Here is a 24,869-nt window from a genome sequence, read left to right as displayed (position 1 = left end):
GGGGCAATGTTCACTCTAAGGCACGCTATGGTGGAGCAACCCGACAGCTGCTGTTGGTGATGCTTTTACCATTTAACACTATCTCTAGCCCTATTTTTTTTTTCATCAGGCTGCACAGAAGCCATCTGCCTCTATGTCCTGCTTTATAAAAAACGGAAGAAAGTGGGTTTGAGTCGGATTTCAGACTTTTAACATTTTATGTTCCACCTGAGCCAAATTCACTTGTTTTTGGGAATTAAATTTTCCCCAGTAATTCTCCTAACATTTTGTAATGAGCTATAGATTTTACAACAGTCTGCAGGGAAGGAATTTTAATTCTTCTGTAGCCGATGTAGATTACATCATAAATGTGATTCAAATCCACCCCTAGACTTGATACTTTTATGAACTCTTAAAGTTCAGTTGTCCTTGCATTATATGCGCTCACTTAATATCTAAATCAATTGCTTGCAGTGGCTAAACTGCAACATAAATAGGAGCTTTAATTCTTTCTTCAAATTAGCTTTCCACCAATGAGATCATGTAGAGCTAAAAATGTGCAGTTTTGTTGCCTTTTGATTAGAGTCGCTGTTTGTTTTTAAACAAAATTACAATGTCTTACAATTGCTTGGCACTGAGTAATCAGAAATCAGCCCTCAAAAGCCTTCTTTTTAGACACCAGAACTTAATGAGATGTTTACCTTGCGTGTAACACACTTCAGCCCTCTCATGCTCTTTCTATTGATTTGAAAAACCCATGATTGTCTCATATAGATCACTGGAGCAAACAGCCTACCAGATTTGTAGTTTGTTCAAAAGGCTTCCCAAGTCAATAGATAAGTCCTCGATGTTCCTTGGACGTTTGATGAGTGCTGTATAGTTAGTTTAGTTTGCTGTCATCTGGAGCAAGATACTGACTCTGTTCGAGTAGCGTTTTGCTGTACATGGTTGTGTTTCTTCACTTCTTCAAAGTATATTTACCAGTCTGTAACAGACTTGTCTCTGGGTTGTTTGTGCAATGAAAGCATTTTTTGCATGGAATACCCATTTTCCTGACTCTCAGCCTTTTACCAAGGGTCTTTTAGTTTGATTCGTATCTTGGGCCGCCATACCAAGAGTTACACTCCTGCCAGTATATCACCTCAAAAAGCAATCTCTAGTAAAGGAATCTTCAATTGGACCAATGGGGATCTCTGGTTTATGGTTTCTATTTTGCTTTTGCAGGTGTTTTTGGTGAGAAAGATCAAAGCACCTGATTCAGGTCAACTCTATGCTATGAAGGTTCTGAAGAAAGCAACATTGAAAGGTAGGATCCTGCTGAGCACACTATGAAACTGTGCTCGTAGAAAATGCAGTGATTAGTAAAAGGTCTTATGATAGAAGGTGGGTGGGGGAAAAAAAAATCAATATTAATGTTTAGTGCATTTTGAATTGAATGATGTAAAAATATCTGCTTATGATGTCATTAGCTTTGTATCAATCATAATTTTGCGTTGTTTTAGTGAGGGATCGTGTACGGACGAAATTGGAACGAGACATCTTGGTGGATGTAAATCATCCATTCATAGTGAAGCTGCATTATGGTGAGATTTTTGCTTTACTTCTTGGCAGGAAAGGGACAAGAACAGAGAGGTTATATGGATTAGGCTGGAAGAGAAATAATTAGTTCATCGGTTCTGGTCAGCCCACTGCAGTCATTATTTTGTATTTGACAGAAGGTAATTTTATCGAGAGGAGGTCTTGTGGCACAGTGAGTAGCTTACCTGGCTCTGAGCCAGAAGCTCCAGGTTTAAGTTCCACTCCAGGACTTGATGACCAAGCAAAGTGCATTCATAACATGTATCAATCTGCAAATCTAGCCAACATATGCTACTGGCAAGTGGTAAGAGCGCGAGAGATTCCTGGTCAACCATGTGATGGAAAGTATATTGCAGCCTCAATATTCATAGCTGCGGACTACAACATGCATGTAAAAGTGCATGTTGCCATAGAACTCTTGACACCTTGGGGGTTGGTTGGCTGGACAGTTGGTGTGGTTCAGATTGGTGCCAACAGCACAGGGTTCAATCCCCATTCTGGCTAGGGTTGATTTGGGAATTGCCTCCTTGCCCTACGCATTGTAGAGATTGTGGCACAATGGGCCAGACCTGCCTTCAGGCAGAGAACTGAAGAAAAATTATATCGAACAGAGTTAGCCTTTGTCATCAAAGGTTCCATTTGATAAATTGAAGGAATGGATTAGGTACAACGATTGTATACACGTCTGTTCCAAAAGGTCTTTTGCAGAATAGTCAACTGACCTGGCAGCATTTGTGGCGAGAGCAACAACATTAATGTTTCATGTTGATTAACTTCTGTTGGAACTGAAAAAAAATTAGAAATGTAATAGGTTTTAAGGAAGTACAGAAGTAGAGAAAGTAGGAAGGGGAAAAAGAGCAAAAGGGAAGGCCTGTGATAAGGTGGAAGGCAGGAAAAATTAAATAACATTAGGGATGATGGTGCAAGGTAAAAAGAGATGATTCTGATGCAAGTAAAGATACAAAAGATGGTCTAGAGTTGGTGTAAATTGGAAAACAGAATCGTCACCAACAGTTGCTGATCAAAAACATGAAAAACAAAGAGAACACAGAGGAACACAAAAAAATAAACAGAGGCAGGAATTATGATCTTAAATTGTTGAGTCCAGAAGGCTGTCCGTTGCCGAATCGAAAGATGAGGTGCTGTTCCTAAAGATCATGTTGAACTTCATTGGAACAGTGCATGGGACTGAGGACAGAGTGAGAGTAGGACAGAGAATTAAAATGACAAGTGACCAGAAGCTTGGGGTCATGCATGCGGACTGAGCAGAAGTGAAGTAACAATTTACTTGCACTTCTTTCAATTTATTATGCAATATTTGCTGCTCACTATGCAATCTTACCTTCACTGGGGAGACCAAACACAGATTAGGTGACCATTTTTGCAGAACAGCTCTGTTCAGTCCATAAGCATGATCCTGAACTTCTGATCACTTGCCATTTTAATTCTCTCCCCTACTTCCGCACTGACCTCGGTGACCTACGTTGACCTGAATTTTCAGCTCGGCGGGTGGGCACAATCGGCAGGCCCAGGAGCGATTGGAAAATGGACCGCCGACCACAATCTGCCCCGACCGCAATTTCAGCCTCAGGGAGCTGCAGACCCGAAAATGTTCCAATAAAGTTTTAAAAAGCAGAAAAAAAATGTTTAAGCAGCACAATCAGGCACATGAACATGTAGATGATAAGAATGCTGTCCGTAGATTTTTATTTTAATTTTATTTAATAACAGAAACCTCATCCTGCCCTTGGATGAGGTTTCATGAAAAATGCAAAGCCTGCCTGGCTGATTCGCCTGTTTGCCAACTGTAAGTTTGGATGGACCATGAAAAATCGGAGTCAATTACGCTGTTAATGGGCTTAATTGCCCACTTAATTGTTGGTGGGCGCGCTTCTGACTTTTGTGCACGCCCATTGACTGAAATATTGCACGAGCACGGGATGATGTCGGGACACTCGCCCGACGTCTTCTTGCGTGATTTTGCGCCCGATGAGGTTGGGTGTGCACCCACCGGTGGGACGTAAAAGTCTGCCCATTGTTTCAGTGAAGCTCAACTTAAGCTTATGGAACAGCACTTCATCTTTTGATTAGGCACTTTGCACTCTGAATGCAACACTGAGTTCCAACAATTTCAGATGTAACCACTGCCCCCATTTTTAGTTTTTTTTTCTTTTTGTGGGTTTTATTTTTGTGTTCTTCTGTTTCATTTTTGGGCGACAGCCACTTACACCACCTCTGGGACCTAACTTTTGTTTATTTACTTGTCCTAATACCATCTTTTGCCTTGCACCATTATCCCTTTTTGTCATTTAATCTCTCCTTCCTTCAATGTTATCACAGACCTTCCTCCTTGTCCTTTACCCCTTCTCCTTTCTCTGCCTCTGTACTTGCTTAAAACCTACTACATCTCGAGCCGATCCCATTTCTGACACAAGGTCTTTGGCCTGAAATATTAACTTTGTTTCTGTCTCCACGGATGCTGTTATACCTGCTGTTTAGTTCCAACTATTATAAATACTTTACAGGTGCATTTAATCAAACTCAGTGGATATAATATTCATATTATTCCAAACTATGATTTCCCATATGGGACTGGCTGATACCACGGATTACAGCACTACAAGACTATTCAAACTTGGTCACAAATTTTTATCTAAGGCTATGCTAGTGCCCAGTGTGGAAATGTCAAGCTGAGAGTAGTTGATGCTAACACAAGATATCCCAAATAAGAAAGTGGTGGATGGGTGTGACACCATTCATTAGGGCTAGTGTTCCCTTGTTTTACTTTCAACCTGAGTCCTTTGGCATCTGCAACGTGCTTTTGATGAATAGTTAAGTGTTGTCCCTTGTTCCAGAGCCACTTCTATGTGATTTGTTTATTATTGCCTAATTAGTTTCAGGAGATGACGTGCATTTATTAGAAAAATGTTTTTTTTTGGCAGCTTTTCAGACTGAAGGAAAACTTTACCTCATCTTGGACTTCCTCAGAGGAGGCGATCTTTTCACCCGGCTCTCTAAAGAGGTATGATTCATTTGTCTCGCTCTGCTATGATAAACTGTCCAGTTAACAGAAATACAGTGAAGCTTGTGTGAAGATGATTTGAAGTGCAGAGGAGAAACGAATAGTTGATGGTACAGTTTGCTGTGCTTTTGTGAGATCTTGTCCAATTATCAGTTTAAGATCTAATTTGCAGGTTAGTCTATTCCTACTCCTAGGGGAGAATTTTCTCCCTGTCGGTCAGGAGTGGGTGTGGCCGATCGCAGGCATGGAGCTGATCGCCGCCCGCAATTGGCTTCACGCTGCCATTTTACGTGGGTGGGCCAATTAAGGCCCGCCTGGCGTGACACATGGCCGGTAGCTGTGCGAGTGGAGGGAAGAGGGAGAGTTGGAGTCTGCGCTCTTTTGCGCATGCACGCATAAGACCGCAGAAATCTCCCTGAGGCAAGGAGCTGCCCCAGGGAGATTAAGTACATACTGAGATTTTTCAATAAAGAAACATAAAAATTATTTACACATGTCCCCTCATATGACATGTTTATGAAATATGAAAAAAATATTTATTTATTTATTTGATAGAACCTTCAGGAAACCTCATCCCGCCCGTGGATGAGGTTTCCTGAAAAATGCGAAGGCCGCTTGGCCTCTCCGCCTGCCCGCCAACCTTAAGGTTGGACAGGCAGCGTTGATAATTATGTTAAATGGATTCTTAATGGCCGTAACAGGCCTTTGACAGTTCGGCCGGCACGCGCCCGCTGAACAAAAGATCTGAATGACGTGCAGTGATGTCGGGACGCAAGCCATTTTATGCGTCGGCATGCTGGGCCCACCCCCACACGCCGACCTGAAAATTCTCCCTCTATTTTCTACTGAAATGCTCAGTGCTGAGAACAGTGTTTTTATTACATTTTTGCTCATTGAAACATGCGCTTTTTAAAAAAAAAATGGACTTTTCAAGCTGGGTTGAACTCTGGGACTGGGATTCATTTCCAGCCAACAGATTGGGTGAAAGTCTGCTTTTTCTGCAAGCTAATAAAGGCCTTGCACTTTGAACCCAGTTTCTGGCAGGCACAAGACCATAACACAAAACTGTCCACAGTTAACACAGTGGAAGTGTGTTGAAGCACCAAATGCATAACATCAATATATCTTAAAGACTTCTGGCACTCTTTTCAACCTTTGGCATGGGTGAAATTTCAAAACTCACCATTGTAGAGAGGCACTGCGCAGAGACCAGGCATCATACCAAATGAAGAGTGAATTACTCTAGTCTGTTTTCATGCTGTGTTTCCTGCCTGCTTTGATCTTGGGTGGTGTGTGGAGCACGCACAGAGTAGAAGGGGAAGAATAATTGGAAAAAGCAAGCATTAATGTCCTAAAAAAATGATAAAGTCAGCATCCATCACAGAATTGGTGAAGAATAGAGGCACACCCCATTAATTAAGATAAATGGCGAGATCCTGGAAAATGTATACCTTGGGAGCCTTCTCTCGATGAAGGCAGTGTTATGATCCTGGGGCAGACCCCCAATTTATGTTATGATCTGGTTAGGGACCAGTAACTTTTTGCTTAAAGTAGACAAAGTTTGAGATCCCAGGTATTTGCTAAGAGAATAAAGCCACTACACTGCACAATAAATGTAAGATATGATCAAGACAGATCCCACGGATTTCTCAGCAACCCACCTAGACATCAGTAAATACTGTGAGTCAACCAATCCTGTTGACACTCTGTCTCCCTCATGAGGAATTCCAAACTTTTCAATTTTAAAGATCAAGTCTTTGAATTCCCTCAAAGCCGCTCCAACTCAGACTGCCTCAACAACTGCTCATCACCCAAGATTTCAATCTCATCTCCCAGGATTTCAGGCTCATCTCCCAGGATTTCAGTCTCATCTCTGGAGATTATGTTCCTCTGGAATTCCCAAGTCTGCACTCCAGCACCAATTCACAAGCACAACTTCAGCTCTTTAGCCACGCTGAGCAGAACACCACTGCTCCAAATGGTTACCTTTGCCCAGCGGCCTGCAATATGGAGTCAACAACCTTCTGCTATATTTTCAATTCTCCAGGGCTTCTCCTGAGCTTTCACTACTTGAAGCCTGTCAACCACAGTACTTTTACAGTTTGCAGCCTTTTTCTTTGCTCCTCCGCCCGGTGGTTCCTACCAGTGGTCTCCTCCTGGTGGCACCTTCCCTGGTTCTCTCCTTCCCTGGGTTCCCTCTCTGGGTTGCCTCTCTTTGGGACCTCTCCCTGTTCCTTCTCCCTGTCCCAGGACACTTCTCATTATGACGCCCCGCTCCTGGGTCCTGTGATCAAGCTTTCGTGCCGTTTTTTTCCCACCGGTGCAAGGGGCACTTGTCCCTCGCCTGAAAATCTCACTATGCTGGACTGCACATGCTCAGCCCGCTCCGGATTTGTGCATGTGTGGAAACTCCAGGGGCACGCTGGGACTTGTAGTTCCCGACTTCCGCTCAGAAATCAGGTAAGTTCCTATTTCTTGATACCCTTCCCTTGGGGGTAAAACAAAGCTGTAACAAATCTTAATACATATTATACAAGTAACCTTCTGATTTTTCACAATTAGACATCTCGTATTAACAAAGTTATAAAGGCTTAACAAAAGCAAGTACATGTGACAAGTAGAATTAGCAAGTTTTAAACATCCTAGAACTATCATAACTCAACTTTTATTCCTACAGCCATTCTTGAGCTCTGCAAATAATTTCTCAGCCAATTCCACAGTCAAATAAACACAAAGTTTTGGAAAAACTCAGCAGGTCTAGCAGCATCTGTGGAGAGGGAAACAGAGTTAGTGTATTGAGTCCAACATGACTCTTCTTCAGAACTGAAGAGAGCTAGGAAGGTAATGGATTTTATACTGTTGAAAAAGTGGGAAGGGACAGGTGGACCAAAAGAGAAGGTGGGGGATAGGTTAGAGGTCTTCTTTTTTTAGAGAAACTTCCGGGGCATGTTGGGACTTGTAGTCCCAACCTCTGCTGAGAAAGTTTCTATTTCTTGACAGCAGACATTGACATAGATGACAAAATTCATCAATGTTTCCAATGTGCCAGCTCAGCCTTTCACTGACTGAGGAAAAGAATATTTGAGGACCGGGATCTCAAACTCGAGACTTAGGTTATGGTTTACTGGGCAGCAGTCATTTCCGTACTTCTATTTGCTTCAGAGACTTGGACAACATACAGCAGGCACCTCAAATCACTGGAGAAGTGCCACCAGCGATGCCTTCGCAAGATCCTCCAAAATTGGGGGCAAGAAAGGTGGTCCGACAGCAGTGTCCTCTCCCAAGCCAACCTACCCTGCATCAAAGTGCTAATCACTCAGAACCAGCTCCAGGGCGTGTAGTTCGAATGCCTGATACCAAACTCCGAAAGCAACTGCTCTACTTGGAATTCTGTTGTTGCGGGAGACTCCCAGGAGGATAGCAGAAATACTTTAGGGATGTCCTCAGTGCATTCCTGAAGAAATCAAACATCCCTGCTGACTCATGGGAGTCCCTGGCTTGTGACCGAGCAAAATGGAGAAGGCTCATCTGGGAAGACACCGAAGACATCGAAAACTTCAACAGGAATGTGCAGAGGTAAAATTGAGGCTTCAAATGAAGTGCATAAACCTCCAAACAGCCCATCTACCCAACCCTTCAAGCACCACCTGCACAGCATGTGGGAGAGACTGCAAATCACTCATTGGACCTATCTGCTATCTCAGAACCCATCGAACCCAGAGTGGAAACAAGCCATCCTTGATCTCAAGGGACTGCGTCTTCTTAAATAGGAGATATGTAACATAAATAAGAACAAAAAAGCTAGAAAATTTCAGTCAGTCAGGCAGCATGTGTAGAGAGAAACAGAATTAATGTTTCAGGTCGATGACCTTTCGTCAGAACTATAAAAAAAGATGGAAATGTAAAAGTTTTTAAGACCATAGAAGGGGGGAAGGGACAGGAAGAATAAAGGAGAAGGTCTGTGATAGGATGGAGGCCAGGGGAAATTAAATATCGAAAGATTTTGTGATGCAACAGCCAAAGAGTGTGGTAATGGATATAGTAAAGAAACAAAGGTTGTGTCCGAATGAGGCGTGAATTGATTGCTACATAAAAACCATCTAAATGCAACATGTAAGGACAAAGAAACAAGATGAAGACTGACACAGCAAAGCAAACAAAAAGGGAACAAAACACACAGAGCAAGATGGAGGCTGAGGTTATGATCTAAAGTTGTTGAACTTAATGTTGAATCTAGAATGCTGTAAAGTGCCAAGTCAAAAGATAAGGTGCTGTTCCTTGAGCTTGTGTTGAGCTTTACTGGAACATGGTAGCAGGGTAGGGACAGAAAGGTGAGCATAGTAACAAGGTGGAGAATTAAAATGACAAGCAACTGGAAGCTTGGGGTCGCGCTTGCGGACTGAACGGAGGTGTTCCACAAAGCGGTCACCCAGTCTGCATTTGGTCTCCCCAATCTGTAGGAGACCACATCTTGAGCAGCAAATACAGTATACTAAATTGAAAGAAGTAGAAGTAAACTGCTGTTTCACTTAGAAGGAGTGTTTGGGGTCTTGGACAATGAGAAGGGAGGAGATGTACAGGCAAGTTTTGCGTTTCCTATGCTTGCACGAAAAAGTGCCGTGGGGAAGAGAGGAGATGGGGTGACTGAGGAATGGACTAGGATGTTTTGGAGGGAACATCCCTACGGAACCCAAAAGGGGAGGGCAGGGGAAGATGTATTGTTGGTTGCATCATGCTGGAGCTGGTAAAAACGGTGAAGGATGAGCTATTGAATACGGAGGCTGGTGGAATGGTAGGTGCTTCGAAAGGTGAGGATAAGGGAACCCTATCATTGTTCTGGGAGGGAGGGAGAGGAGTGAGGGCAGAGGTGTATGAAATGGATTGGATACGTTGAAGGTCTCTGTAAACCACCGTTGGCGGGAATCCTCAGTTGAGGAAAAATGAAGGCTTGTCAGAAGCGCTGGTGTAGAAGGTTGGATCAGTAGTAGATAGTCTATCTGCAGAAATGGAAATAATTAATGATCACTTTAGAGCCTAATCCCACTGCCGCTGATATTCACCCAGCATCGGGCGTGGAACTTGCCATGTAGAAAGCCTGAAAAGTAAATACTGTTTGGGTTGCTTGTGGGCTTCTGTGCTTATCGAGGGACCCGGCATCAAGAATGGGGTGCCCACTGGGAGCCACCCCTCCCCTCCCTTCTACCCTCCCTTCTGGGAATTGAGGCCATGATCAGATCAGCCAGGATCTTATTGAATGACGGAACTGAATGGCCTACTCCTGCTACTATTTCTTTTGTTCTTATGTTCTGAGGTTGGAAATAAAATACATTATTAGGACACAGTATTTTGCATCCAACTGTGCTGTTCCTGATCTGGTAGTGCTTAATGCTGACACTGGAGGCAAAAAAGTATTCTTGAACAAAGATTTTGCACCTTGAGTGCAGAATTAATGAAAATAAAATTTGAAAAGAAGTCAAAATTCTGTCCAGATTTCTCAGTTTTCAAAGGGGCTGTGCTGTCACATTCACTTTCCACTCTTACATTATCTAGAGCAGGCCCATGTCATGAAAATATAATAATTCCTATATTTTATTATGATTTATTGTACAGGTAGGTTGATAGTGGAGTTTGGATAATTTGTGTGTGGGGGATTTAATTGAATTGGAGACATCTGGTCTGCAGGTTTGATGTATCAAAAAGAAGCTAGGTTTGAAATGCTAGATATGTAAACATGGCTGAAGTTTTAGAATGTGTGGTGTGAGGAAAATTTGCATTTTTAGATAAACCAGAGTAGTTTGAATTTCAAAGAGATGATAAGATGTTACACCTAGTCAGAAGAAGCTAAGCCAAACAGTGTATTTATTTTTCCCAGGCTATTGATAAAATTAGTACTATGAAAATATTTATATTATGAGAAAGGCAAAGTTGCAAAAACAAATGGGAATAATGGAATTTGCATTAAAAGGGAGAAACGTGTATAAAGGAGATGAGGTTATGTGTAAGGAGGGAAGGTATTCTAAGATCTAACGCAAGTATGAAAAGCTTCCAGCCTCTGTGCATCAAGTTGCTGTCTACAGGAACTGAAGCTGAGAAAACTCACTTTGAATATTACTGTCCAGGGTATTGTGTTGCTTTGCATGGTTCTGTTTAAATCTATTTGTTTTTATTGTTGCCTTAACGGAGGTGTAACTGGGAACCAGATTAATTAGGGGTTTTAGGAGGTATTATAGTAGTAATTTGTAGACCCATGTATGTGCTTGAAATCTTTTGTTAATAAATGTTTAACTTAGTTTTCTAAAAACCTCTTAAGTCATGGCAGTCTTATTACTTCTGAATTTGGGCACGCAACTCAAAATAAAATACAAATTGCAAAACAGTTGTGACTGCGTGATCAAGTTTCCCTCGTGGATTTGATCCGCCTGGCACACATCATCTGCCATGTCATAACACTCAGCTGACCAATTCACAAAAGAGCAACAATAGCTTATTGATGAAGTGAGCAGCAATTATCCTGTCCATTTTACCCTCTCCACTCAGGTGATGTTCACAGAAGAAGATGTTAAGATATATCTGGCAGAGTTGGCTTTAGCCTTGGACCATCTTCACAGTCTTGGAATCATCTATCGAGACCTGAAACCAGAAAAGTAGGTGGTAGTTGATTAGACTGTTACACACTACTTCTGCATACATAGTGGATGAAGCGTAGATTAAGTTTGAAAAATGTAATGGAAGAGCAAAATGCATCCATCATTGTAAAATGCTGTATATGATTGTGTTTAAGAACACTCATTTTGCTCAGTTGTTAACCATTTTCAGTCAATTAAATGTAAACGGACAAAAACTGAAGCATCAAGGATTAGTGCAAACATTATGCCCATGATTGCCAAACAGTGAAAAATTACACATGCTGCTGTGTAAGTTGCAGCCTCAGGTTTTTAAGTCATTGGAGCCTGAATTAAGATGGGATTTATGCATGGGATACTGCAGCTCTTCTCCAACATCCAGAATCCAGATTACAAATTTTAAGTTTTAACTTTTTGCGTGTTTCCAAATTATTCAACAGCAGATCGCTTTCGTTTGATATGTTTATAAAGTAGTTTAACGGGTTTAAGTGCTGGACAAACAGTGGCACCCCTGGAGTAAACTGGGTACACTATGGCTGACTAACCCAGCTAAAATAGATCTTTCTGGCAAGGCAAATACAGTAAATTTACTGTGGGGTTGCTAGCTGCTGTGCAGGCATTGCAGTTGGGTGTGGGAGTGTCAGACACACACAGGGGTGCGTTTTGTTGCTGTTTTCGTGGATCAGAGAGGGGTGTAGGGGTGGGGATGGAGGTGTTTACTGATTGAGTAGGATGCTGGGGCTTGGGAGGCCAGAGCACTCCCTTGAGGAAGCATTCCTGCCTCTTTTGGACCATAAGCAAACATCACAATTTATTTTTTTACACATACTGTGGCTTCTTCTGGCAAGTCAGTGTCTACTGCTATTCTTTGTTGACATGTTGCATGCAGTATGGGACTCTCCCTGACACAGCATTAAAATTATGTTGCAGCTCTGATGACATCATTGGACTGTGACATTTGCATTTCTAGTACACTCACACAGCAGGAGCCACAGCTGCCTTGAAAGTTGCCAAAGATAAAATGGCGCCAATGAGATCACTGGACCACATCCTTCAGTGTAAAGTTCCCATTTTCTGTATTCTCAAACTTCAGCTATGATATAGTGGCCCATAGTTTCTGATCTCTGGGAGTCGTACCTGGGTGAAACCCTAGAAGATGTGCTGGCTAAATCCTGGGTAACTATCGTAATGACCACCCAAGAACTCCCCACTGGACCTCCGCTACCCTCCCAACCAGCAACCCCTCTCCACCCGACTAACCCCATCGCACTGACTACCATCCCCTACCCCCGATCCCATGACTGGCCCCCACGACCGCCTGACTATCCCCCCCCATCCCCAACTACCACCCTGGCCCCTTACTACCCCCTGCCCTCCCAATTACCCCCCAACCCATGCCTATCCTCTCCCTCACCTCCTCATCTACCCTCTCTGACCCCCTGACTATTCCCCTCATCCCCCCACAACCTCTCAATTACCACCCCACCCTCCCAACTACCCTCCCGAAAGCCCACTACCCCCTGACCTCCCCACTACTCCCCAACCCCTGACTATCCTCCCTACTCCCCAACCCCTGACTATCCTCCCTCCACCTCCGACAACTCTCTGATCCCCCCCATCCCCCGTCTACTCCCACAACCTCCCAATTATCACTCCACCCTCCCAGCTACCCTCCCAATCCCTCAACTACCCTCCTGACACCCTGACTACCCCACAGCCCCTGACCTCCCTCTTGACACCCCTTGACTACTCCCTCGCCCTCCGACTTCCCTCCTGACTACCTTCCTGAACCCCCCAACTACCCTTCACCCCCCTGCCTGCGCCCCTACCCCCACCCCTGACTCCCTGACTACCCCCTCACCCTTCCGCAACTACACCCTGATCACCATCCCCACCTCTCTCGACTAATGCCCCCATCCTCTCGACTACCCTCTCGACGTCCCTGACTACCCTTCCCAACACCCAACTACCACTCCCTGACTAAGTACCTGACCCCCCCAATGAGCACCTGACCCCCCACTGACCACCAGCCCCAACTCCCCCCCTCCACTCACTAACCACCAACCCTCTCTCCTCAACTGACCACCTGACCCCCGTTGTCCATCCTAACCCCCCTCCCCCCGACCCATCCTACCCACTTACATTATACACTTACCTTCTCCCTGGATTCTCGAAGTAGCTGGGACCTTTAAACTTACCTGCCTTACAGCAGCTATTGCCATAAAAAGGGGACATGGAAGGTCAGGCGAGAAATGTGCAGATGCATTCTAGTGTAAGTAAGAAGGAGCAGAGTGACAATCCAACTGTGATTGCTACTCCTTGGAAGCTCTGCCTCATGTTTGTCTCTAACTTTTAATTTTGTTCGTTTCCCTTTCTCAGTATTCTACTGGATGAAGAAGGGCATATTAAGCTAACGGGTGAGTGGCAAAAAAGCAGGAAATTCAACATTGTGCAAGGTTATGGGGATAAGGCAGGGGAGTGGGACTAGGTGGAATGCTGTTTCAGAGAGCTAGTCCAGACTCGATGGGCCAAATGGCCTCCTTCTGCACTGCAAAGATACTGTGATACTGTGACTCGTCATTGAGACAGCTTGAAATAGATTGCAAATTCCCTTACCATTGCTGTAAACTGAATATTTTTCTTTCCATCTTTCTTTTACTTGCTTCCCTGTGATCTTTTGATTGAATACCAAACACAAAGCTCTATAGTGCCTTGTTCTATAATATTAGGCAAACACTCAAACTTTAATTTTTCTACATTTGTTTGGAATATGCTCTTTCTCTCCGGACAATACCTGGACTTTGGTCTTTCAAATGAGACAAACCAATGCCCCGTTTGTCTTCTCAGGTTGAAGTAAATGATCCCATGGCACTATTTCAGAGAAGAGCAGGGCAGTTCTCCCCAGTGTCCTGGCCAATATTTATCCCTCAATCAACATCACAGAAATGGTTATGTGGTCATTATCACATTGCTATTTGCTATGTGCAAATTGGCTGTCATGTTTCCTACAATACAATAGCGACTACACTTCAGAAAGCACTTCATTGGCTGCAAAGTGTTTTAGGATGTCTGGTGGTTGTGAAAGTTACTATATAAATACCAATATTTTTGTCAAAGAATTAAATTTAAACCATTCTTCTATCCCCTCCACGGCAGTGCTCACTGTTATTTATGCAACCTCCAGCTTTGTACATTACATCACACCCTTTGGTTCTCTGACTCTGAATTGTTGTGTATTTACCTCCTCCTTAGCCCCACTCTCCCAACTCCCTGTATAAACTCCCTCACCTCTTCTCCTTTAGAAGATAATTGTTGTGTATTGCTGTTGGTGGTAATGGTTCTTGTTGAATGAAAGCTGATTAGTAAAAACAAGAATATTGAAATGAAGCGGCCAGATCATGTTGGTAACTGAACTGTTTGGCTTTTGTAAGTCTGATTTGGTTTTGGTTGTGCTTCTCTTAAGACTTTGGCCTGAGTAAGGAAGCTGTAGACCATGAGAAGAAGGCATATTCATTTTGTGGAACTGTTGAATATATGGCTCCTGAGGTGGTTAATCGGCGTGGCCATACTCATAGTGCTGATTGGTGGTCCTATGGCATTTTAATGGTACGTACATTTATTCAGTGTCATTGATTACTCCTCTGTAATTTTACTCTCTCACCCTCTGCCTCCACCCTCTCCTTGAATTGTGTTCCATTCTAATATCTAAAATTCCCAAGAATACTGCAACTGTACGGTGAGTGACTTGGTCTTAGACAACTGACTGCATCACTTAAAATTATTACCAGGAGACGTGTGACATAAGGTGCTATTGGGAACTTGGAAGCTGAGGATCTAATTCTGTCTCGTGAATCCCACTAGTACTTAATGCTACCCTCAATTTTCTACATTGGGTTTAGTTTTGAGGAACATGAAGGCTGCCCAGCAATTGTGAATGTTGTTTTTGAGAAGCATTTGACTAGGGGCTGTGTACTGTTTGACTCTTAATCTTTGTGAAATGTTTCTTTCTCCCCTGTTTTTTGGCAGTTTGAAATGCTGACTGGTTCTCTGCCATTCCAAGGGAAGGACAGGAAGGAGACAATGACACTCATTCTAAAGTAAGACTATAGCCTTGGGTTAATGTTGACTGTGGCTGTAATTTAATCTTCTGATGATACTGTGCAATATTGAATGTTACTGATGTCTTTCACATCTACCTGACCAGGCAGATGGGACCTTGGTTTAATGCCTCATCTGAAAGACATCACCTCTGACAGTGCAGTGCTTCCTCAATACAGTGAAGCAATGTCAGCCGTGATTTTTGTACTCAAGCCCTGGAGTGGGACTTGAACCTGGAAACTTGTGATTCAGAGGCGAGAGTGCTACCATCTGAGCACTCCTTCACAGTTGATCCTTCAATCATATCTTCGACAAAAAAATGATCCGGCTTCTTTTGGAATCATCCACCTTGCACTTTCTCCTGTGGCAGTCTATTTTACATATTCATGGAAAATAAAACAATCTCTATGACCCAGTGTGATTTCTGACTTTGGGAAATTATATTATTGAATGGTCAAGAATGGCATAATTGGAGTATTAGCAGTGTTCACGGGCAGCATCTTCGATTTGTTGCTGTGTGCCATGAATATGATTGCAGTATGTTAAATAGCTCAATGTCAACCTGCATTTAGAAATGTGTTTCACACATTGGACTGCTCAGAAATTAACATAGCTTAAAACCTCCATTAGTGATTTGTTTTAATGTGATGGCATCCTGGATTATTGTTGTGCACCTCCTATTGGCACATGCCTTTCCATTTCAAGGAATAGTGTTGGAAACAAGGTGAACTATAAAATTGAAAGTTCTTTGGCCAATTCATTCCATTAATTGGAATGATGCGTTAGGCACCAATTCTGTTGTGTTTGGACTTTGCATGGCTAATATGGAGGAAAGGCTTTGGGAGATGCAGAAATCTGTATAGTATTTAACTGCACACAAATTCTTTTTCTAGGGCTAAATTGGGAATGCCTCAGTTCTTAAGTCCTGAAGCCCAATGTTTGTTGCGAGCACTTTTCAAGAGGAACCCTGCCAACAGACTAGGTAACTATTGGACTGGGCTTGGCTGGTTGTTCTACTGAAAAGATATTTATGACAGATGTTTCTAAATCTGATGTTGAACACTGATTTTCCTGTTTCCCTGGAGCATGAGACCAAATTGCCACATGCTTAGTATCCTTCTCATGAATCTATTTTGATAGACAGACTTGCATTTATATACCATTTTATCATATTTCTCAGTCATATTTCAAAGCAACTCACCTACAGTTACTTTTGATGTTCAGTGATAGTTTTGAAGTATAATATGGGGAAATGTGAGGCTATTCACTTCAGTAGGAAGAATAGAAAAGCAGATTATTTTTAAATGGTGAGGAACTTAATTGTTCAGAGAAATTTGTGTAACACAGAAAGTTAGTATATATAGGTACAACAAGCAATTAGGAAGGCAAATAGCATGTTGGTCTTTAGTGCAAGGGGACCTGACTATAGAAGTATGAAGTTTTGCTAAAATTGTGCATGGTTTTGGTGAATGCTGTGCACAGTTTTGGTCTTCTAAATAAGAATATATTTGACTTGGAAGCAGTTCATCAAATATTCACTAGATTGATCTCTGAAATTAGAGGTTTATCCTATGATGAAAAGTTGAGTAGATTGGGCCAATACACTCTGAAGTTTTGAAGAATGAGAGGTGATCTCATTGAAACTTGTAAGCTTCTGAAGGATTTAGAAGGGTAGACATTGCGAGTTGTTTCCCTCACTGGGGAATCTAGAGCTAAGGAGCGTAGACTCAGGATCAAGAATAGACCATTTAACCTGAGATGAGGAGGAATTTCTTTCACTGAGAGGGTTGTGAATCTCTACCCCGCCCCACCCCGAGTGTTGTGGTTGCTTAGTTATTAAGTATGTTCAAAGTTGACATAGGTAGATATTTGGACTTAAGGGGAATTAAGGGATAAGGGGATCAGGCGAGATAGTAGAATTGAGGTCAAAGATCAGCCATGATTTCACTGAATAGCAGAGCAGGCTTGAGGGGCCATATGGCTTACTCCTGCTCTTATTCCTTATTTTCTTATATGGGTTTGAAGCAGCCATTTTTTTATAGGAATATGGAAACAAGAGTAGGCCATTCAACCCCTCAAGCCAGTTCCAGCATTCAGGTAGATCATGACTGATCTGTACATTAACTCCATTTATCCATCTTTGACCCATATCCCTTGATATCTTGGAATAAAAATCTATCAATTGCAGTCTTGAAAATTTCTAATATACTAGTATCCACAACCTTTTGGAGCAGAGAATTCCAGATCTAGGCTACCCCTTGTGTGAAAAAATGGCTTCCTGATTTCACTCTTGAGTGGCATAGCCCCTTGCTCTGGAATCCCCTACAGGAGGAAATAGCTTCCCAAGATGTACTCTGTTGAACCGTTTTGTTATTTTAAACACCTCAATTAGATCACCGTTCAGCTTTCTGAACTGAAGGGAATACAAGCCAAATTTATGCAACCTATCCACATAATTTAACATATAACCAGAAATTAGATTGGAACCATTAGATTGGAAAATAGCAAATGTAACTGCTTTATTCAAAAAGGGAGGGAGAGACAGAAAGCAGGAAACTACAGGCCAGTTAGCTTAACATATGTCATAGGGAAAATATTGGAAGCTATTATTAATGATGTTATGGCGGGGCACTTAGAAAAATTCAAGGCAATCAGGCAGAGTCAACATGGTTTTGTGAAAGGGGAATCATGTTTAACCAATTTATGGAGTTCTTTGAAGGAGTCGCATGTGCTGTGGATAAAAGATAATCAGATACTATGCTTAGATTTCTAGAAGACATTTGTTAAGGTGCCACATCAAAGGTTATTGCGGAAAATAAAAGCTCATGGTATAGGGGAAACATATTGACATGGATAGAAGGTTGGCTAGCTAACCGGAAACAGAGGGTAGGCATAAATGGGCCTTTTTCTGGTTGGTGGAATGTAACGAGTGGTGTGCCACAGGGATCAGTGCTGGACCCCCAACTTTTTACAATATATTTAAACGACTTGGTTGAAGGGACAGAAGGTATGGTTGTTAAATTTGCTGATGATGCAAAGATAGGTAGGAAAGTAAGCTGTGAGGAGGACTTAAGGAGACTACAAGGGGACATAGATAGGTTAAGTGAGTGGGCAAATCTGGAAAATGAAGTATAATGTGGGAAAATGTGAAATTGTCCATTTTGGCAGGAAGAATAAAAGGAAGCATATTATCTAAATGGTGAGACATTGTAGAGCTCTGAGATTCAGAGGGATCTGGGTGTCCTAGTGCATGAATCACAAAAGGCTAGTATGCAGGTACAGCAAGTAATTGGGAAAGTTAATAGTGTGTTATTATTTGTTGCAAGGGGAATTGAATACAAAAGTAGGGAGGTTATGCTTCAGTTGTACAGGACGCTGTTGAAACCACATCTGGAGTACTGTGTACAGTATTAGGTCTCCTTACTTAAGGAAGGATGTAAATGTATTAGAACCGGTTCAGAGAAGATTTACTAAACTAATACCAGGAATGGGCGGTTGTCTTATGAGGAAAGATTGGACAGGCTGGGCTTGTATCCACTGGAGTTTAGAAGAGTAAGAGGTGACCTGATTGAAACATATAAGATCCTGAAGGATCTTGATAGGGGGGGATATGGAGAGGATGTTTCCTATTGTGGGAGAACCTAGGACTAGGGGTCCCTATTTAAAAATAAGGGGCCGCCTATTTAAGTCAGAGATTAGAAGAAATTTTTTTCTCTCAGAGGGTTGTGAGTCTTTGGAACTCCCTTCCTCAAAAGGCTGTGGAAGCAGAGTCTTTGAATGTTTTCAAGGTGGAGATTGATAGATTCTCAATAAACAATGAGGTGAAAGGTTCCCGGGGGTAGGTGGGAGGTTACAGTCAGATCAGCCATGATCTTAATGAATGACAGAACGGGCTTGAAGGGCTGAGTGGCCTACTCCTGCTTCTAGTTCGTATGTAAGTATTCAGCAGACCAGGCTTGATCTGTTTGTATTTCAGATTAAGTATTCTGCCTCATAATTTAACCCTTTGAATCATGTAGCCCTGCACCCATTCCCAATCCCACACCCCCCTCCAAGTTTAAGGCCATATATCTTTCCTGAAGTACAGTGGCCAAAACTGACCTGACTGTTCCAGATGGGGTCTAATCAAAACTCTGTACAAGTGAAGTAAAACTTGCTTCCCTTTGTATTCTAACTTCCTTGAGATTAAGGCCAACATACCATTAGGCCTTTGACAAACATATGAATTAGTAGCAGGAGTAGACCATTTGGCCTCTCGAACCCGCTCCGCCATTTGATAAGATCATGGCTGATCTGATTGTGGACTCAACTCTACTTTCCTGTCTACCCACTTTGACTCCCTTGTCAACCAAGAATCTGTCTAACTCAGCCTTCAAAATATTCAATGACCTTGCCTCCATTGCTCTCTGGGGAAGAGAATTCCAAAGACTAACAATCCCCGAGAGAAATTATTTCTCCTAATTTGTGACTTAAATGGGAGACCGCTTATATTTAAATTGTGTCCTCTGGTTCTAGTATCTCCAACATGGGGAGACATCATTTCAGCATCCACCCTGTCAAGACCCATCAGGATCTTGCATGTTTCAATAAGATCACCTTTCATTCTTGTAAATTCCAATGGATACAGGCCCAACCTGTCCAACCTTTCCTCGTAAGACAACCCCTTCATCCCAGCAATCAGTCGAGTGAACCTTCTCTGAACTGCTTCTAATTCAATTATATCCTTTTTCAATATAGGAAACCAAAACTCTACATGGTAGTCCAGATGTGGTCTCATCAAGGCCCCGTACAACTGCAGAAAAACTTCCTGCTTTTGTATTCCATTCCTTTTGCAATAATCAACAACATTCCATTTGCTTTCTTAATCACTTGCTGTACCTGCATACTAACTTCTTGTGATGCAAGGACCAGGACACACATATCCCTATGTACTGCAAAATTCTGGAATCTCTCTCCATTAAACTAATATAGTGCTTCTTTATTCTTCCTGCCAAATGGACAAGTTCACATTTTCCCACATTATACTCCATCTGCCAAACTTTTGCCCGACTCACTTAACCTTTCTAAATCCTTTTGTAGTCTCGTTATGTCCTCCTCAAAACTTACTTTCTTATGTATCTTTGTGCCACCAGCAAATTTAGCAACCATATGTCCGGTCCCTTGATCCAAGTCATTTATATAGATTGTAAATAGTTGAGGTCCCAGCACTGATTCCTGTGGCGCTCCACTAGTTACAGTTTGCCAATCCACATAAGACCCATTTATTCCTAATCTCTACTTCTTATTAGCTAACCAATCCTCTGCGCATGATAGTATGTTATCCCCTACACCATGAGCTCTTATTTTTTGTAGTAATCTTTTGATGTGACACCTTAATCAAATGCCTTTTGGAAATCCAAATACATCGCAACTACAGGCTCCCCTTTATCCATGTTACTTGTTACTTCCTTAAAGAACACTAATAAATTAGTCGAACATGATTTCCCTTTCACAAAACCATATTGACTGCCTGGTTGTGTTAAGATTTTCTAAGCGCCCTGCTATAACCTCAGTTACAATTGCTTTTTACCTCTGACAGATATTATGTTAACTGGCCTGTAATTTCCTGCTTTGTGTTTCTCTCCTTTCTTGAATGGAGGAGTTATAATCACTAGTTTCCAACCTGATGGGACCTTTCCAGAATCTAGGGAACTTTAGAAAATTACAACCAATGCATCTACTATCTCTGCAGCCACTCCTTGTAAGACCCTGGGATGAAGTCCATCAGGTCCTGGGGACTTGACAGCCTTTAGTTCTAGTTTAGTTCTGATTGCTATGAACCAACTTTGTGTACTTTAGCATACCCAAAAGCCTTTGCTTCTCCACAATTCCTAGTCTCTTAGCATTAAAAAAAATTCCAGCTTGCCTTTCTTGAATCCAAAGTGATTGGTCTCACATTTCCCCACGTTGAACTCCATTTGCCACATTTTACCCATTCGCTTAATTTGCCTACGTTCCTTTGTAATGACCTGCTCCCGTCCATGTAACTTGCTGTTCCTCCTACTGCAGTGCCATCTGCAAGCAATGATATTCCTTCATACAACAACAACTTCCATTTAACATGGTAAAATGCCCCAAGGTACTTTACATGAGCAATATCAAAAAAATTTGACACTAAGCCATATGAGACATTAGGGAAGCTGACCAAAGACATGGTCAAAGAAGTTGGTTTTAAGGAATGTTAAAGGAGGAAAGAGAGGCGTAGAAGTTTACAGAGGGAACTTAGCGTCTTGGCAGCTAAAGGAGCAAACACCAATAGTGGAGCAATTAAGCTATTGATATGTGATGGAAGCAGATAGTATTTATTAATTTAAATGTCAGTTAGATATATTTATTTCTATATATATATATTTTGGAATATAGTATATGAGTAATCTAAGAAATGACATATGGTAAGTGAAGTATGGGGAGGTGATGGTGTAGTGATATTGTTGCAGGGCTAGTAATCCAGAAACCCAGGGTAATGCTCAGGGGATCTGGGTTCGAATCCTGCCATGGCAGATGGTGGAATTTGAATTCAATAAAAACCTGGAATTTAAAGTCTAATGATGACCATAAAACCATTGTCAATTGTTTTAAAAACCCACCTGGTTCACTAATGTCCTTTATTGAAGGAAATCTGCTGTCCTTACCTGGTCTGGCCTACATGTGACTCCAGTAACGTGGTTGTCTCTTAAATGCCCTCTGAACAAGGGGATGGGCAATAAATGCTGGCCTAGCCAGCAACTCCTACATCCTATGATTGAATAATAAAAAAGTATGCTTGGCAGGAACCATGAATCTATCATTCCCAAATCTTTCCACCATTTGGGGGTTTCCTCAATACGTGTTTGGGACTGGTCAACAATTCCATTGCCTTTGAAAATATCACCAATCCTACATTTACATTTATATCTACATTGTGTGATTATTAATCAAGATCATTAAAGAAGAAAAGGCAAAATACTACTGATGCTAGAAATCTGAAATATGAGCCAAAAATGCTGGAAAAGCTCAGCAGGTCAGGTAGCAGCTGTAGAGGGAGATATCCGATTTAATGGGCTGGATTATATGTAGAAGGTGGGCTCCCCACACCCCAGCGTGAATGTTGGTGCTGAGCCACTTCTGGTTGGCCTGCTCACCCCACTTTATTTTTTGTGGCTGATGGACGTTTAATTATTATGAGGCGAGACTTCTGCCCTTCTCCAGGAGAAAGTCCTGCCTCATCAAGCAGATGCCAATCAGAGTGCACTAGCCACTGCCAGTATTACACCCAAACCAAGGAAGAGACATTCAGTGATGGACTCAGACCTCCAAATAAATCTGGGTTCTCATCAAAGCCAGGCTTGCAGGGTATGGCAAGTGGATAGGGGCACGTGTTGAACAGGGCCGGGGGCAGGAGAACTTGGGAAGGAAGAACTGTGAGGTGGGGGGATGGGGAGAAAAGATTGCCCTTGATTGGCACTGGGGATCGAAAGGAGGCACCCCCTCTTCCCCTTTCACTGGCCAGCAGCCCACAGAGACAAATCTGTTGACTGCACGTTGGATGCGGGCCTGATCTTGCTGTTAAATCTGAGTGGGTGGTGGGATGAAGCCCTTAAGTGGGCATTAAGTGCTCACTTAAGGGCCTTAATTGGGTCATGGATGGGTAATCCACCCGATGCCTCTCCCATCTGTGGGTAGCTCGTAAATTCCAGCCCAATGTTTTGGGTTGATTATGTTGTAAGACCATGAGTTCTGATGAAAAGTTATTGACCTGAAATGTTAACTCATATTGATTCCTGACCATTGTGACTTGATTTTCTCCATGTTTTTACTTTTAGGAGCTGGTGTGGACGGTGTGGAGGAAATCAAGCGTCAATCCTTCTTTGCAAACATAGACTGGAATGTAAGTGCCAAATGTGTTTTGGTGAAACTCATAAACCTACATCTATACTTCCAGAAGCCATAGTTTGGGACATGAAAGAACCATCTATTTATTTCAGCAGCACCCTTCAGTTCAGGGATCAGATGTTTTGGTGTAAAGAGTCACAAAGAGCATAGCCAGGTGAAATGCTTTTTTTTTGACGGCTCCCCTATTGATTTCGATAGCACAGTGTGTCAGTAATCTTGTGAAGATCTCTTCAGAACAACCTTTTTTCTTTCATGGGATGTGAGCATTGCTGGCAAGGCAAGCATTTGTTGCCCATCCCTAATTGCTCTTGAGTAGGCGATGGTGAGCTGTCATCTTGAACCACTGCAGTCCGTCTGGTGCAGATACACCAACATCATTGTTAGGTAGAATTCTGACCCAGTGACAGTGAAGGAAAAGTGATGTAGTTCAAGGTTAGTATGGTGTGTGGCTTGGAGGGAACCTTGCAGGTGGTGGTGTTCCCATGCATCTGCTGCCCTTGTCCTTCTAGGTGTTAGAGATAATAGGTTTGGAAGGTGCTGTCAAAGGAGACTTGGTAGGTGGCGGTACCTGATACACACTGCTATGACTGTGTGCCGGTGATGAGGGAGGGAATATTTAAGATTGTGGATAGGGTGACAATCAGGCGGGCTACTTTGTCCTGGATCGTGTTGAACTTCTTGAGTGTTGTTGAAGCTGCACTCATCTGGGCAGGTGAACTGTCACACTCCTGACTTGTGCCTTGTAGACAGTGGACAGGCTTCGGGGAGTCAGGAGGTGAGTTAATCACTGCAAGATTCCCAGCCTCTGACCTGCCTTTGTAGCTACAGTATTTATATGGCTGGTCCAGTTAACTTTCTGGTCAATGGAACTCCAGGGTGCTGATGGAGTGATGTTCAGTGATGTTGATGCCATTGAATGTTGAGGGGGAATGGTTAGATTATCTCTTGTTAAAGATGGTCATTGTCTGGCACTTGTGCAGCACCGATGTTATTTGCCACTTTGCAGCCCAATCCTGAATGTTGTCCAGGCCTTGCTGCATATGGGCATAAATTGCTTCAGCATCCTAGGAGGTTGATTGAAGGAACTAATGGTGCAACATAGGCTGCTTGATTTCTAAGATGGGGGAAGTTGAAAATAGTCACTTTGTCCACTACTCATCAAGCAATAAGTGACTAGTGACTGACTGCCAGTTGACAATTATGAGCGTTACAAGCATAGGTATTTCTCATGGGTAGCAAAGAATTCCACACTAATCTGGCCTTCACACAAAGCTTCATCAGCCACTCACCGAAGACAAACCCAGGAGGCTGCCTCAGATCGAGGTCATATCATCAATCTTTTAAAAGTAGAATTACAGTTTTGGCTATAGATTATCTACATAAAACCAGATTCTATGCAAGATTAAGCAGTGATCATTTTGGTGGAGGACTGATTCTTGGATACTTAAGTCACCCAACTACACCACAATAAAATACAGCATGGAAGGTGGGTGAGTGCTAGTATTGATTGCAGTTATCTTCATAATTTCACATACAAAACTTGAGCTTTTTACCTCATATAGCGAGCCTTCTACCTCCAGTAAATTACTTTACTGCTGGGGCTGCTCTTGAAACCACTTTTCCCGGTTTAACCATTGCTAATGACATAGTCCTCATTG

At 42.5% G+C, this 24,869-nt stretch overlaps 1 protein-coding gene across 6 annotated transcripts in view; it reads left to right on the top strand.

The window, feature by feature from the left end:
* Window positions 1-24,869, top strand: part of LOC144696034 (ribosomal protein S6 kinase alpha-1-like) — a 248,604-nt gene that overhangs the window by 183,609 nt on the left and 40,126 nt on the right. For all 6 annotated transcript variants that reach the window (XM_078567218.1, XM_078567217.1, XM_078567222.1 and 3 more), the window contains 9 exons: window positions 1,204-1,285; window positions 1,482-1,562; window positions 4,500-4,579; window positions 11,117-11,223; window positions 13,582-13,619; window positions 14,666-14,808; window positions 15,229-15,299; window positions 16,194-16,282; window positions 23,142-23,206. In XM_078567218.1, coding sequence (XP_078423344.1) covers window positions 1,204-1,285; window positions 1,482-1,562; window positions 4,500-4,579; window positions 11,117-11,223; window positions 13,582-13,619; window positions 14,666-14,808; window positions 15,229-15,299; window positions 16,194-16,282; window positions 23,142-23,206 — 756 coding nt within the window. The remainder of the gene's footprint in view (window positions 1-1,203; window positions 1,286-1,481; window positions 1,563-4,499; window positions 4,580-11,116; window positions 11,224-13,581; window positions 13,620-14,665; window positions 14,809-15,228; window positions 15,300-16,193; window positions 16,283-23,141; window positions 23,207-24,869) is intronic.

The sequence above is a fragment of the Cetorhinus maximus genome, chromosome 21 (assembly GCF_964194155.1).
Source record: "Cetorhinus maximus chromosome 21, sCetMax3.hap1.1, whole genome shotgun sequence".
Lineage (NCBI taxonomy): Eukaryota > Metazoa > Chordata > Chondrichthyes > Lamniformes > Cetorhinidae > Cetorhinus > Cetorhinus maximus.
This window is presented reverse-complemented; position numbering and strand designations above follow the sequence as displayed.